Genomic DNA, 17,089 nt, shown 5'->3' on the forward strand with positions numbered 1-17,089 from the left:
TCGCGGAACTTTTAGAATTATTCATGTGCAATTGTTTTACGACTAAACATTCCGAGAAACTCTGTACTAGAACGCTGCAAATGGGATGACTGTGCCGCATTACCTAGAAGTTTGTGTCGGCAGTCATACGTAAGCGATGCCCGCAGAAACATGTTTCAAATAATCCCGCGCTTGCGTCAGCCTATGGCTCGGGTCTAAGTACGTCCAGCCAATAAGCTTTCTGCTGCGTCCAAGAAGTCACCATCGGTTCGGGGAGAAACGCGCCTGCGCGAATCAAAGGAAGCCATGTTCCGTCTGCTCCATCATGGCGTTCAGCCAGGATGGTAGTAACTGTGCACGCGCGAGGAAAAAGCTATAGTGAATAAGTTCTGTGTGAAGTTGTTGGTGTTGTGTAGTGTATGGTGTTCCAAATATCTCAATTTTTTTGGAAATGGCGTTGGAATTGAGACTTCATAGCCCTGCTGGAGCAGAAGCCGTTGTTTATCAGTGGCCACTTTCCTCAGGAACGGGCTCTGTAAGTTTGTCTTGTTTATATGAGATTTTTTAAAATTTTTGGGCATTTATTTTAATACTAAGTTACCTTTCGTGTTGGAATAAATGCCAGAACGATTTAGTGTAACTCGTTATTGCGGTAGTAGAGGTTTATTTTCATTGAATATTTCTCGTATTTACCCATTGTAAAGATGGGCCAGCATAGCACGCGCGTCAATATTTGCATCATACGTGAGTTTGTAGTAGACCATAGCCACGAAGGCACGTTTAAGCACATGTTTAAGCCAGGTTAAATGTCTTAATAAAACGTAAAAGTTAGTTTTATTGCATTGTTGTAGAAGTAATTGGTTCAAGTCGATAGGTTAGAACACTCATCACGTTCAAAGTAGGTCAAATATTAAATGTAGTTTTATAACGCGTTCTTCGTGAACATTTGTAACGCAAATTCAATATATATCGCCATTTTGACGATATACATTTTATTTTCCAAGTTTCTGTTTTAGGAAGCGCAGCTTTAAAAAACAGCAAGATCTAAATCTGCAGGGAAACACTTTTTTGTATTTTTTGTAACTATAATTATGGGGAAAGAATGATATTCCCAGCAAAGAATTGGCATTTCTTGCTGAGCTGGTCGTAATTAGAACAGTTTATGGAATCCTAAGTGCAAGAAAGTAAAAAATAATACATGGGCTATTTTCAGTATTCATTTTACTTTCCTTCCTTAACGGTTTGAGTACACACAATTCATGTTGTTGGATAGTTTTCATTGAGAACCTTCTTAAATTTGTTTACATTTAAAGTTTAAAACAAGTATTTCAAACAGTCATTGCTTTAATTTAGGCTATCTCATATCTGTCTAGAATTTGAACCTCCGGATTTGCTTAAGTGCAACTTCATGCCATTTTCGCGCGCTTGTAAGTTTTGTTCATATTGAGAATAGCGTTAGTGTTTACGATGGAATAGATAACAGAAATATCACACGGTGAACCTAGTTTATTATTAGCCTACTGTGTAATTTAACCGTGTCGTATGTTACGAATATATGAAATAAAATAAAGGTGTTTTGCGTAATGAGATGTTGAAGTTTGCAGCTGTGAGCAGTGCATACTGCTTTCGTGACTTGTACAGAAAGATGATCACATTTGCTTGAAGGAAACACTTTTCGGTTTCTCATTTACACTGTTTGGTTTCTCATTTCAGGCTTAGGTGCGCATGGGATTAGTAGTAAACTCAAGTTCAACACTTCGGTTTTAGTTCTATATAATTATTGCCAGGTTAAAAAAGATGCTTGCCTTTGTTTTGCTGGGAAATACATCTCGTTCATTATAACATTCGTTAGAAATCAAATGCTCCATATCCGAGTAGTATGTATTGTAATTTTATTCGTGATCAGAAGTATATTAATCTCATGTTTTGAACATTTATTATAGGTTGTGATTGACGAACACGTGTTTCTAATTACACTTTTTCTTTTCTTTACAGGATAAACATGACGGTGCGCTTGAGATAGTGGAAACCATAAGGTAAATTAACCGTGTACACTTGACAAATAAGTTTTTACTTGCAAAACAAATGTGTTCTCTCTGACCTCGGTATAGTGTTCTTACGCAACATACTTCCCTTTTGTCGATTAGGCGCTCAGAATGTGATTCATTGGTTCAAGGTCTGTGACAGTGTTTCGCATTCAGATAGATTCTTGTAGTATGTGGATCTTACCGCCGTAACTTTTCTAAATATTTAATGACGTCGTCAGAAGCGCCGAAAAAGGACTTTTATGTAATGACGTTTAGTTTAGCGTAGGAACTTAGTACTCGTGCTGTGGTGAGGGTTGAGACTGTAGTCACAGTGGCTAGATGAAAATTCAGTATTTTGGCGCGAGAGCAAGCGAACTACTAGGAGCTGCATAGCGAAAGAGTAGGAGGTGGAGGTGGCTGGCGGACCTGCGAATAATTTGGTGACCTTGGAGCTGCCGGGTGAACAACCAGCCGTGACTGACGGAGTGACCTCGCGGTCTACGACCCTCCGGTCTGATCCAGGCGTGCACGCCGAAGTATCGCACCATCACACCCGAATCCAGCAAGAGTTACTACCGTTGTTCCCCTGGAAAGTCAGTCTGCCAAACAGGTGCACTTCAGTCTCCTTGCGGGGTCGAGAGATCGGAATTTCTCGAAATTTTACTGAAGCCTCTTGGGATAATGAATTAAATAGTCTACCTACTCACAAGAACACATTTCTTCCTCTTTTAACCCCCAAACCTGTTTCACCACAGCTGTGGGATCTCCTGTGTGGTTTTTCTTTTTTTTATATTGTGTGTTCCCTTTGCCTGCCAACAGAAATCAGTGACATGTCATCATTGCTGTAGTTGATCTGTCCTGTGCTGTACTTTGTTATTATCTAATTGCTAAATGTGTTATTTTGATGTTTGGAGTGACGCTTCCTGATGCCCATTGACGAATTCTGGATGTTGCCATATTGCTGCGGCTTACACGTACTTATCTCTGCACATTGTTTCATACCACTGTGACGAGTGCATGTAAGCCACAGCAACATGGTAACATTCAGAATTCGCCAGTAAACACCAGGAAAAAGTCACTTTAAGCATAAAAACAACATATTTCAGCTAAAATACAGCAGTAAGATGTTGTTTAAATGTACTTGTGGTGTGCTGCTGTTGACACCAACACGAGACACAACGTAAAAACAGAAACAATAAAAGAAGAAAAAACTCACATAAGATGCCACAACGATGGCGAAAAATGTTTGGAGATTAAATAAAACTAGAATTTGTGTTCTTGTGAGGAGACGTACACACTTTAATCCGTTATTTTCTGCAAACGTGAGAACAGCTGAGCTTAAAAGTCTGTAATAATTTTCTCAGGGTCTGTGAGGCATTTAGTTCAGTTGTTTCAAATGTATTACTGTCAGTGCGAAACAACCCGTTTGGCCTATCACGTTTCAGAATGTTTAAAGAAATATTTCTTATTGTTTTTACTTCATAAGCAAAGCATTGCACTCATGTTGAACCCCATAATTTAATGTGTAACAGCACATCCCAAATTCTGTCCTAGAAACGGTTGTGCTATGAACTGTTTCATAATTTACGGGTCGTAATCTAAATGAGAATATAACATTTTTGGTATTTCTTGGTTGGGTGCGTTATTCGTTGTTTACATCACAGTCCGACATTCGGTGTATCAGAAACCTACTCTGCATCGTTTGGTTCTCATTAGACCTGCCATTTAGACGTGTCGTGTATACTGGAAGAACATTGTTAATGAGAGGATGGAATTCAGTTTCCGCACGTCTCATGCCTTATTCGTCCCTTTTGCTTGTGTTGATTTGAAAGAAAAGTTCAGAACTACACCATCCGCAGAACTCGCAGGATGGTCGTGGCAGAGTGGATTGTTCAGTCTTCGTTTTCTATTACCGGAAGTCCTCTTGTTGCCAAGGAAAAGACAGTTCTTCAGCTGAGAAATGTAGTAAGTTTCCGATCTTAACTTCCCATTAAAGTCAGGTAAGTTTTATCACGCTCATCCAGCTCTTCATCTGTGCATTTCGTACTGGGCAGCGAGAAGATAACTCTTAACATTCAACTGCATTAAGTATAAAAGACGTTCCCGTTCCAGTTTCTAGGGTAAAGTAGCCACTGTGCATATGTGTAAAATGCAAAAAAAAATGGTTTTGCGAGTGTAAGTGATAATAAGAAAGCCTATTCCCGAAAGAATGTGAAGTACCGTATTTGTTTCTATTATTTGGAACAGAGGGGGAATGGTTGAAGGGAGGATTTATGTAACTCAACGTTTTTAGTTTCCATTTTCTTCCAGACTAGTAATTTTGACTTCAGGATAGTGTCGCTTGCTACTGAATTTGGTTTTACGAAGCGTGTGCGCTGTGGATGTCCGCCAGAGGAGAAAACGGCAGCTGAATGAGTGGGAGAACACAGAACTGTCGCAGTTGGCCAGCCAGCGCGCTTGTGTAGCTAGCTGTCTCGCCGTCAGTAGGCCGGACCGTTACTACGGGAAGGCTGAGCAAGTGTTGGCGCGGTCGGTCTGTGCGTTCATTTCAATGGCCGCCAACAACCCATCCGGTTTGAAAGTTAAAAAATGATGCATTTAACCGTCGCGCTGTCGTAACTTTTTAGCTGTTATCACGGAAACCAGTCGGGAATGCGAGCACGTATTATGACGTTGTAATCGTAATAGGACATACATGTATCTGGAGAAATCTGCCTGTTTGTGTTTTACTTACTCGGCAGAATGCTGCGGATGTCAGGTAGAGGCATAGCCTGAATTGCAACAGGAAACCTCGCCAACAGTTCGCAAGCGGTCATTTAAGGTTGTTCATTCCGGGATCCGTCTCGGTATGACGTATTGTTCCAGTTCATAAGTCCATGTGTTTTGTTTACTGCTGATTTTAGTGTACACCGTCTCCATTTTTCAGCAACGCGATTAGTTTCAATTTTTCTTTGTGCTAATTAATTGGATGTTACTTTTCCTGCCGTTATTCAGCGTGTAGTAGAACTGTGGAGAATTTATTCAAATTTGTAACAACAAATTCGTTGCTCAAAATATAAAAATTAAAATGTTTAATTAGAGTTAAGCATCATGGACATGAAGGAGAACACCTATTGGCCAGCCCCATGTGCCACAACGGTTCACACCATCATTCTAATAAGCTGGCGAATATTTCAGTTTTATTCTGGAATTATACTGCAGAATAGTTTTGGTGTTTCTGCTAAGTTCCAAGGTACATAGGGTTCCCATCTAATGTCAGTATTGATTTGTTTTCTCGTTGCTGTGTAGAAATCGGTCAGTAACCCCTGTCCAGTAAAATAATGTTTATCCCACACTGGTTCTGATTTAAGTATGCCTACTCCAAACAAATTAATGCACAGTGAAAGCCTTGGTACTTACTCCATAATTTATGGTACTAGGGAAGACCAGCAAAATTTAATATCAGATAGTCTAAGTGGAATGAATTATAACCCGCATAAGAACCATGCTGAGGATGCAAAATATGTCCAAAATGTGACGTGCTGCAGTACAGAAAACGTCAACTCATAATATTTTTTTTTCTTCTCACATGAAACAGATTTAATGTTTTTACATTTTACATACCCAGAATATGAGACATTTGGCATAATTCTTTTCTTATGATCATTTATCCGAGGCATGTCAGTGAATCCTAATAGCTAGACCTGTCATACATTTCTTTAAGGCCAGAATAGGAAGAACTCATTTCTGTATGACCAATATTCAGGACATCACTTCTCTTTAATAAGACTCTTTGCCTAAAGTATTTCATACAGTGTGTTGAGTCCATGAGCTGCAACATTTACTGAACTATAGTTTGCAGAATCCGTGTTTTAGTTCTGGACTAGCATTAATTTTGAAGAAGAGATTGTACAGTTTTATCTGCTTTTTTGCATTTTATGTCTTGACAGCGTATCAAGTTTTGATCATATTTTGCACCATTGGTGTTGTTCTTATGTGGGCTGTAATTTAACACTGTCATCACTATATTGCAATGGGATAGGCAAGACACACATAATGAAGTTTAGAAAAAACACTTGTCACTATATTTGTGAAAAGATGTTGTAATACTGTTGCTGCCCACTTGTTTGTTGTAAGCAGTTTTTAATCAGAAATGTCGTAAACTAACCACGATGAGGTGTTGAAAGTTTCTGATTTCTTATGCTGCTTCTAGTTTTGAGTTAATGCCCATCTGGCAGCAGGACATTAAAAAAATTTTCTGGTCAGTGCCACACAGAAATAACTTTAAAATTTAATCTGTGACTGTGTAATCACTGTGAGAATATTCTATGTAATTCCGGTGGCATCATGCTTCCACTGAAAAATTCTACTATGATTATAAATTGGTTTGTTCTGTATCACATTCGTGATCCACAGAACATACGTATAATGTTTTGTGCCCCATGTGCAGATGTTATGTCACCTGCATAAATTTGCACTACGTTATTTACAAAAGGAACTGCTTCTTCGCTCGCATTGTCGTGAATATACTGAATTTTGAAGTGAATAGTGCTTCGTACTATTGATTTTTAATATTCATTTTAATCTTAGGTACATTTCGAATGTCAAAAATGTTAGGTGCAAATATCTTCTAAACTTTTGTTACCTTTTGTCCCATCAGTTTATTGAGATTATTATGTTGTTTGGAGGTTTTTTGCTTTTGTGACAATCTTGACCTGCATTAGCTTTGTGAGATCTGCAAGTAGTGTTCGATGACATTGTAGAAAATGTTTTGTTATTTCGGCATTTGTCATGTGGTAATTCATGTGGCTTTATTACTATTTAACATTGTAATTGCCTTAAAAGATGTTACGGTAGTTTCTTTGAAAGTACGTGTCATTCATAATTACTAGTGTTTAAGGCTCAGTTCGAAACTCGTAAAAGTCATTGTCAGTACATTTTTCACGACTTTTACCAAGGTCCAGAACTGTATTTCCTAAAAAAAATTTGTTTACTGAAAGCAGCCTTATATTGCACATAAAGATGACACATTAGGAACACAGTTATATATAACTGATTTCACAAATTGATATTGATGACCAAAATGTGCTAATGAGCCAGTCTTCTGGGAAGATCTTCCATATTACTTTTATTGTCGAGTGATTGCTGTGAATATGTACAGCAGTTGGCTCAAAATTCTCTCAAACTTTTACATTTAATGCCCTTTTTAGGAATTTTTTGCTGAATAGACTTATTGTGGCCACCAGTGTTTTTATTTTTATTGCTATCATCGTTGCGATAACTTTCAGAGATCATCTTTTAAAGATTTTTTGTCAAGTATATCTTTTGTTATGTATTAAGTATTTTCGTTCTACAAGTACTTCCACGGCCCTTAGAGTTATGTAAACATTGGTGTGTTGAGACGAAAATAGCACCTATCGCCAACAGGGGTGAAAGGTTCCTTTTAATTTTTCCCTATTACTTTCAGCGAAGCTTTTGAAAATGTCACTCTATATACGTAAAAGCTCTTGCATGTTTCGTATGTCCTCTTTCTCGTAGATATCTATTCGCAACTCGCAGTGATGTGTGAGCTATATTTGAAGCGCTGCGTGTAGTATAACCATCGGTAGTTGAGCCAGTACAGTCTGGGACCGGTAATCCCATAAAGAAGCCGCAAAGCTACCGGTTGCGCTAGCCGTTTCAGTTCGGCTGGTGAGGTGTCTTTGAATTAGGGGGAGCAGGGAATGTTGCTGGCTATTGATCCTGCCCTGTCCGGCCGGCGGCGGCAGCGGCCACGGCGTGTGCCAACTCCGGCATTCCGGCACCCAGGCCTGCCAATCACCGCGACCGAAATACACCGCCGCGGCTTCCAGTAGGACGCAGCCGTCAGCGACCAGCAGTTTCCGCCGGGTCTATTTTGTGTCGTAGTAGGAGGGCAAAAGCTGGGTTAGTAGCAGATCTGCCGTCAGTTTGATGTGACTATATGGGAGAGACGACTGAATATTTTCGGTTGTCTGGCGCGTCTAAACAGTTGAGTGTAAGTGATCAACCAACCGCTATTAAAGGACTCTGTTTCGTGTCTCTTCTAGCGTGGGAGTCGTGTTTGAATAATACACCGTAAGAGACAAGCTGTGTTAACCATTTTCAAAATTGTTAAGGCTTTCGTGGCCACTTGTAGACAAACTGCCTATTGGCTTCTGTATCGGGCTCTTCGGCCGACGTCCATCTAATGATTTTACTGACTTTTCGCCAGCACGAGTGGCTGGCGAAACGTCAGTAAAACCATTTGGGGAACGTCGGCCGAAGAACGCGATACAGAAGCCAATAGGCAGTTTGTTAACCATTTTCCATTCTGTGCTCTCGACTTGCCAATGACCTTGCCGTCTTGTTCCCTTCAGGTCACCGAAGTTCGGCCCTGTCGGGCTTTGTCGGCAAGTGGGGTGCACTCAGTCCTTGTGAGGCCAATTGAGGAGCTACTCGCTCGATTGAGAAGCTTTGGGGGGGGGGGGGGGGGGCTGTGTGCTGACCACGTGCCCCTCCGGTGGCGCCTAAGGGCTGAGGATGATGGCTTGGTACTCTTGACTTGCTGTATTACCAACGTCAGAATGAGTGGCTGAGAGCAAACGTGATGTCGAAACCTGGCAGATTAAAACTGCCTGCCGAACCGAGACTCGAACCCGGATTCTTTGCCTTTCACGGGAAAGTGCTATACCGACAGAGTTACACGAGCACGACCCGGTGACCCTTCCTCACAGCGTCACTCTCGCCAGTACCTCATCTCCGGCCTGTCTTCCAGGAGCAGTAGTCGCGCAAGTTTCGCATAATTGTCAGGCTTCGGGCAGAGATGCACGGGCAGAAGTAAGGCTGTGAAGACAGGACGTGCGTCGTGCTCGGGTAACTCAGCTGGCTGAGCACCTGCCCGCAAAAGGCGAAGGTCCCAGATTCGAGTTTCGGTGCGGCACACTGTTTTAATCTGCCTGGAAGTTTAATATCGGCGCACAGTCGGCTGCAGACTGAAAATTCGTTATATAAACGTTATTTAACGTTTTGGCATGTCCACGTTTTATGTACCTTAACGGCGTTCCTTTCATAACGTAGTTGAAAGATAGCTGACAAATGCGGCACTGAACGCAACGGGGATGTTACGCTCGGCTCAGTTGCAGTAGGTGTTAGGTGTCAGTCCGGATGTTGACACCCGGCAGGGAATCGATCCCGGCCCGCTGCGTGGCAGTCAGACGCACTGACCACTGAGCGGACGCAATTAATGAAAATAAGGAAATGGAAGAGAGAAAGAAGCGCAAGTTGGAAACCGTGGGAGCAGTTACTGTTCGGTTTGGCACAGGGGAGAACACAGCATACGTTAGATCTGAAACGCGCTTTACAGTTGAGAGAAAGCTGTGGCTTGTTATCGATAGTAGGATACCGATCAGCCCGCTAGCCTCGTGCTTTAATTGCGGCTTCGGTTTAACGACCCGTCCACATCGAGGTCGTTAAAGACGGAGCGGAGCGCAAGGTCGGATGGTGTCAAGGATAAGGAAGGAAATCGGCCGTGTCCTTGCAAAGGAATCATCACGGCATTTGCCTCGAACGGTTTAGGGAAATCACGGAAAATCTAAGTCGGGGTGGCCGGACGCGGGTCTGAACCGTCGCCCTCCCGTATGGGGGTCCAGTGTGCTAACCACTGCGCCACCTCGCTCGGTGTGACTGCGACTCCCGGGCAAACTTTTTTCTACTGTGTTTCCAGCAAAGAAAAAATAATCGATAGATTTAAAAATTTCTCGTGTTTCGAAGCGGGTAGTTTGAGTAACGACGGCTAATTAATTAATCTGATAACAAGAGTCCAACGCTCGTCGTCTTGTTGCACGGCCACTCTGTTTTATGCTGTCGCTGACGAATTAACGTGAAAAACCTGACTAGTATTGCAGAGAGTTACGTATCGCTTTTCACCAGAACGAGGCACAGTCGATTAACCCATTACTCAACATTTAGCAGGCGCTCTTTGAGCACTGATGTGTGTTAGCACAGTCGTGGGCTCGAATGACGACTTCGTATTTGCGTTTCTGAGAAGGGGTGTTCCGTCGGGAGTCGCTCACCCTTCCCGGCCAGTGGCGGGGTCGCACGCTGATCCAGAAATTTGGCACAGTTGCGCGCAGCTGTGCGCGACCTGGCAACTGCGCATGCGCGGGGCTGTAGAGGCGGTGAATCTTTGCCCATTGTCCGGCTGGCGGCGGCACTGGCCGCCCGCTGACGTAACGCAGGAATGCTGCCGGCCGGCCGTCGCGCTTGCGCTAGCGTTAGCTCTGCTACTGCTGCTGCTAGCCTTTTGTTCGCCGCTCGGCCGGGTCGCGTTCTATATACAGCTGTGCATGCTTTCTCGTGTCCACGTCCTGTGCTCGGGCCCGGTCAAGCCGAAATGCACTGTTTCGTTCCTTCTGGAAATCGATAAGTAGTGGCCACCAATGGGCATCGTTAATAGTGCTCTCGGAGACTGTAGACGTGAGGTTCCTATCTGTCGTTCACTCAGTGTCAGAGACAGCATCGTGGCAGGCAACGACACAGTTTTGTGAGTCATTATGTACAACGTTGCACCTTCAGCATTTCGCAACATTTTGATACAGTGCATGCATATCAAAGGCATGTAGTTACGCAGGTTTTCTAAGTAGCAATAGCTGAAGGCTGCACCTAAATGTACATTATTTGTTGGTACACAGAATTTATGACGAAACAGCGTGTGAAAACTATTGGTTCGTTTGTTATCGTTAAGTGAAGATTTTGAAGCTTAGAACGTGCAAATCTTTATCTCCCAAACGTATATTATAGCATGCGTGAAAGTTCATTGACGATGCTGTCCGCCACTGATTCATTGGTAGTTTAGTCTTCAGTATTTGTAGCGTATTTGAGCTGCCTACTCAGTACAACACACAATCCAGAATGGCAAAAAAGCCAGGCTGTATTCCATTTGTCTCGAATAGCGAATCGCAGATTTCATTTTGATTTCTTGATGTATTGTTAATTACAGCTGAGCTCTTACTGAGCATCACAAAATCAGGAGGCAATATAGCCAACAGTTATCATTAAATAGAAGTATACCTTTAGTGAAATAATATCCGTAACTCGTCCTCATATGTCTGGTCTTTGACCCCTGCCTAGTATATTCCTTTTGCCGTTTTGAGATTCCACTCTCGTAATCCTGAGGCCCAGGCCCGTTGTGAGGGAGGGGCCGTCACAACACGCTCCACAGGCTATTGAGCCTTTGAGGGTGGTGGTGCGCGCCGGCTGACGTAACTAACGCCCACCTGCAAGGACACACGCGCCGCCTCGCCAATTGTCCACACTGTTGACACACTCTGCTCCCAAACTACACGCTAGTCCAGTCATCCTGTTTTCGAGCCACTGTCATCTAGTCCTACCGTCTGCTGGGAACGACGTGGAATAGGAGAGCACAGATGTGCCGAATCTGCGCGTACGGGAGATTTGTGGTTGCTTATGTTTCCCTCGCCATCCCGCTATGGAAGCTAGTCTCGAAGTATATCTGCGTTATCCAAAGCTCCCTTTTTATCTCCGTCTCTGCTTCGACAAATATAAATAAGGATTTGGCCTAGAGTAAGCGCAGGTTTCTCGTCTTAATCAGTCATACATTTTCATAGACCTGTGCAATAGGTCGAATCCGACAAAGACAGTAATGAACTTTTCGATACATTATATTGACTGGTTTCTGGCTCACTACGATTTTCTCTCCTGTGCCGACCACCTCATCTCAGACGCCATTTCTTATCAATTCAATGAATTACGGAGTGAAGACTACATTTTAGTATAGATGTAATAAACCTGTACAAAGAAGTTACCTTCGCCACAGGGATACAGTACTGAAATAATGCTACATTTCGTTAGATGAGTATCTGCTGAAATTTCTTTCCTACCCCGGAGCATAGACAAAGCAACATTTACTTGCTTTCATCGTAGCGCTTCGAGGATTTTATTTACCGCATGTTGACACTGATGGGTTGCATCTTTGGTGATGTGATAACCTCCCCTGGTCCCTGCTATAACAACATGGGTTTTGACCCAAGTGATGGATACGGATATTAAAAGTGCACGGCCCCGCTAATATCTGGTTTGCCCTTCGATTTTTCGAAAAAGAGGTCCCGGTTGACCGAACTGGCGGGCGTTACTATTTAAGAATTGCATGTCACCGCAGTTTCCACAAAAATAAGTGTGTCAGCAATTTCTCGACTGCATTACAGTTAGAATATTGTGTAGGAGGAAAGGTGAAGCTCTTTTTTTCGGTGAAATGTTGGCTAAATAGCCTGTCTAAAATATTCCCTCGCTCTCTGGTGTTAAAAATTAGCATAACCTAGTGATTCATAGCAGGTAAATTATGCGTATTACGTGATTTTTGGCATTTACGGTTATGCCTACAGGTCCACTCATCACCTGATAGTACGGGCTCCCTTCTCGTGACCGTAAGACCGCGTTGACCTCGGTTGCATTTATTTTGGGAGTAGTGTGTACGGGCTGTGCACCACTCCAGGAGTTTGTTACATGCTACGTACAGGAGTTCCCATTATGTTATCGAGCGACTGGAGTCGGCAGTGCAGTATGACTAAAGTAGATGGCACGATGCGTGGTGGGGAGTAAAAGCTGTCAAAATTCGCGCTATCCCCGCTTTTGCTGTAGTAGCCTGAAATAGGTCTTGTAGGTTAACTTCTTGGTGTATCTTTGTAAGGACGCCAGTTTATGTTCTCTCTTCTCCCTGCCTTTTTTTGCGTTCCGTTGTGGACGTTCCTTTTTCTGCACCCACTCGTTTAACAGTAGTTTATTTTATAAATTCTTTCACACGAAGTTTTTAGTGTAGATTTGCGATAGATATGTTATTAAATTATGGAACAACCAGCTATTTCCCGCAGCTGCATTGCCATATCAATTAAATGAAATGTGTATATCGCTTTATTCGCCGGGAGACCCCGTTCGGGAAGTTCGTGCACTTGGTGCAAGTCCTTTTACACGACGCGACGGCGACTTGCGCGTCGATGACCCCACGGACGAAGTTCAAATACGCAAACCACAAGACCAGCAACAAGTGATGCATGTCAGTGAGTGTCTTTAAGGTACCTGACGCGAGAGACTGAGTTTGTGACTGATATTAGTATGGAAGTATGGAGTAAACACGTACAGGATTGTATAAACATTAAATTCATTACGTTGAATCGTATTGTATGTAATGTGATTAAACACACAGAAGACCTTGATGCCTGTGTCATTCGTGATTTCATGCTGGAGAGCCGTGTTTAAATGGTGACATAGTAGTTTTGTAGTTTTTGTACATGTATTGCCATACCGATAAAAAATAAATGAAAATAATTGTATTATGTAGGCCATACAAGCTTTTTCGAAGACTAATTATGGTTCTATATTTCGCGTTACGATCTTCAAATCAATAAATATATTTTACTACATGCTTTCTAAAGTAGCGTTTGTTCTTCCCCGGCGCTCAAAGTATCTCCGTATCAGATTTAACCAAAATTGGTTCGGCATTTTAGTCGTGAAAGTGTAATACACAGCTACTTTCGCACTTACAATAGTATGGATTGCTGTTTCGCCTCACTACAAAACAAATTAAATGCTCGTCCAGCTGGGTGACGTGGCTTTCTGGTCATTAAAGAAGAGCAGTCGCTCGGTGGGGAGTGGGGAGATTGAGTAGTTGCAAGTGTTTCGAAACACACGTTCCACTGTTGGCTGCGTAGCAGATTAAAGCGTGACTCTCATGCGCAGGAGAAATAGAATAATTGTTTACCAAGTTACATACATTCGTACGATACTGGACATACGTGTTAGTCAATAATATCAAAATACGATCTTCTGCCTCTTGTCTTGTACGGTCATCACGTTGTGTCGTTATTTCAAGAGAAGTACGCACTGTGCCGAGGCGAAGCAAAATCCGTCAAATGAAATTCAACAGCATCACATTTTGTTGCAATCTGCGTGCCGTGTGTTTGAGGAAACGCTCTCGTATTCTGCGTAGTTTGCTGAGTAATCGGCCCGATGCCTCACTGACAGTGCCAACTCGAGCGGCCGCTTGCGTCACTTCCTCATTAAGCGCCGATGTGGCGTCAGCGGTGACGACGTGTGACGTGTGTGGCAATGGCGCCTTGCGTCATAATATTAATTTGCGGCGGTGGTCTGAACACAAATGAGACCAGAACCGATCCAGTATGCGTCGTGCGGTATCAACTGTTAATTGGTGTCTGAGGTAATAAAAGGTGTTGGCTCAGCGTAAAAAGCGTAAATGCCCGATATCCTTTGGCTACAGTCACTTACGTCATATGTCTGTAAAGATAAGTTTTTTGGAAGAATACCAAGAAAGTGTGCTTTATGTAGAAGATCGCCTAGGAAACCCTCGCTCGACTAATCCGTAAGAGCTGGAACAATAGCGGCTCTCGCAGCTGTCGCCGTGGAGGGGCGGACAGACGGCGAGGTCCCGTTTGAAACCCGGCAGCTTTCACTAAGAGCGTGTCCGCTGGCGTACTGCGCTGCCGTGACCTTGCTGCTGCTGCTGCTGCTGCTGCCATCTCTGCTTGTATAATTCATTCGCCGTTCCATTCGCTGTATTTGGTAGTTCCTGCCTGTTGCCCTGTTTCGAACTCGACAGAGAAAATGTGTGGTTTTTTTTTCCTTTTGGGAAAGAAGAATTATCTGGTACCTATGCCTTTAATCACAGGTTACTGACTAATTTGTCATTTCTGCAACACTCAAAAAGGCTACTAACAAAGCGAAACGCGTGCGTGTGTGTGTGTGTGTGTGCGCACTGATACAATGTCCGGCGCGCAGGCCAAACGAACACTTGGAAGTAACACGCACCCAAGGCCGGCGAGGAACGCAGCGTCTTTTCGGCGAGGCGCTCTTATGTAATAGGTGATCGCTTTTATCGATCGCTTATGCAGCTCTTCTGTTTGCGTAAACGCACCCCCTACCTGGGCCGTTTCTCACAACTTTCGCAATCACGGTGGCTGCTTCGTGGCAGAGATTATATGGGGTTCGCTGATGCGCTGACACTACTTTGCATTTGTGCTCACTGCCTCGCCTTTTAATCCGTCACCGTGGGGAGAAACAAAACACGCCGCGCAACGTCTTTAGGCTGTAGTGTCGGCTGCAAGGGGAGACCCACCGCGTCAGTTACGGTGCCTGCTCCAGGCAAGTAACAAAACAAATTAGTGCTTTCAGATAAATGTGAAGCATAGTTAGGACGACATGGGATGCAATGGGGTGGTATAAACACGTATGGCAGTTGCCGAAAACGCATTCAATCAACGGGAGGCTTTTATGTGGGAGCATGGACAGGGACCACAGGAAGAGACTGGCTAAGTGCTTTATGTGGAGGTTGGCATTATACAGAGCTGAGACACGGGCGCTGAGGAAAGAGTTTGGAGGAGGTTGGAAGGAATAAAATGTGTAGACAAAGTGAGAAACGAGATGCTGAGAAGAGTAAGGGAAGAGAGAAATTTTAAAGGTGATCAGGAAGAGGAAACACTATTGGCTCGGCCATTAGTGGAAAAAAGATAGCTTACTTATGGATGCTATGGAGGAATGGTGAAAGACAGAAGACGACGACGCAGAAGCTAGCTGACGATGGACAGTATAAGGATAGGAAACAGTTACGAGAAAAACGAAGAGGGTAGCAAATGATGGGAGTGCATGGAGAACTACTTGTAAAGACCCGCCCTAAGGCAGAACACTGATGATGATGATTGCCCAAGCAGCGGCCTTCAGTTTCGTCACGACACGCTTTCTGGAAAATAGCAGAAAATAGGCTGCCGAATGCCAAGCGCTGTCAACACCTTTTTTTCCCTACATTGGCCCGCCCATAGTTTGCCAGTATGTTCAAGTACGAAACATCTGGGAGAAACATGAGGGTCGCAGTGATCCGTGTTCGCGCAGGAAGACGGCAGTTTAAAAGACCTTGCGACCTGTAGAATCCTTTTGCGCGATAGACTTTGTCTCAGTCGAGCATTCCAGACCAGTAAGTCTACTGCGGCGACCCTGTCATTTTATTCCTGTACGGAATCTCGTCTGTTTAGAGTGCTCATTTTTGTTTAGACGTGAGCACCAAAATTGCGTGTGTTGTCAGCTGCGGAATTTGGTGTCTTCCCGGTAAACCCCCCTGTGTGCCCGGGGGTTAGAATAGGCCCGAAGTATTCCTGCCTGTCGTAAGAGGCGGCTAAACGGCGTCTCACCTTTTGGCCTTCATGTGATGGTCTCCCGTAGGGATTGACCTCCATTTGTCAAAATTTTCCCGAAGAGCGAGCCAATTGGGGAAGGGCGCCTTACATGGTGCATCGAATCCATCGTGCATTGAGATATTTAGCCCACTTTCTCGTCGTGGCATGGCAGTCCCACCTATCCTCCATCTCTCGAGTGAGGACACCTTCCTGGGTGCATTTTCCTCTACCCAATATACAGTGTCGTTTTCTGCGCTGACGAGGACCATGGAAATCTTTGCACCTCATATCCAGCACGGTAGCCAGTCCATTGTGGTGGTGCCGCCATGTACCCTGTTTGTTTGTAGCCCCCTGACCACACAGGGATCGCTCTGCTGATGGCTGCGCTGTTAACTCCCCACGTATGCCACAGAGTAGATGCACATCTCCCTGGGGCATCGGGACTCTTGCCAATGGCCATCCTGCCAGGTGGCCCTTGCTCAGTGGCTGGGTGGCGCCCGTGGAGAGGGCCTCTGGTCGGAGTGGATGGCATCCTGTTGGATGACATGTCATGAAGCGTAGTACGTCGTCTCTTGCTGGTGGTCCGCCGCCAGCAGTCTCTAAGCGGGCAAAGAAATATGACCCAAATCGTTTCCCTTCCTGGCCACACCATGGGAGGAACACCAGGCTAAGGATGGCAGTGAACCTTATTCAACCCGGTACCTCATAAGTACAAGAGTTGATGGGGGAATCTTTCATGTCCATGAAGCGTCAAGTTTTTTGTGGAGTATTTGGAGGACAAGTTTGGTGAGGTGGAGGGCTCGTCCAAAATGCGCTTTGGGTCAGTTTTGATAAAAACAGAATCCTCTCTTCCTCTGCCCAGTCATGAGCCAGACAAGCGTAAGGCTTCTTTGGCTCATCTCGCTAGGA

General features: G+C 44.0%; 1 protein-coding gene across 1 annotated transcript in view; it reads left to right on the plus strand.

The window, feature by feature from the left end:
- The first annotated feature begins 305 nt into the window (after positions 1–305).
- Positions 306–17,089, plus strand: part of LOC124794700 (histone-lysine N-methyltransferase, H3 lysine-79 specific) — a 209,582-nt gene continuing 192,798 nt past the window's right edge. The window contains 2 exon segments of the mRNA XM_047258267.1: positions 306–514; positions 1,975–2,015. Of these exon segments, the coding sequence (XP_047114223.1) occupies positions 431–514; positions 1,975–2,015 (125 nt within the window). The 5' untranslated portion in view covers positions 306–430.

Source organism: Schistocerca piceifrons, chromosome 4, assembly GCF_021461385.2.
Source record: "Schistocerca piceifrons isolate TAMUIC-IGC-003096 chromosome 4, iqSchPice1.1, whole genome shotgun sequence".
In the NCBI taxonomy this organism is placed as follows: Eukaryota; Metazoa; Arthropoda; class Insecta; order Orthoptera; family Acrididae; genus Schistocerca; species Schistocerca piceifrons.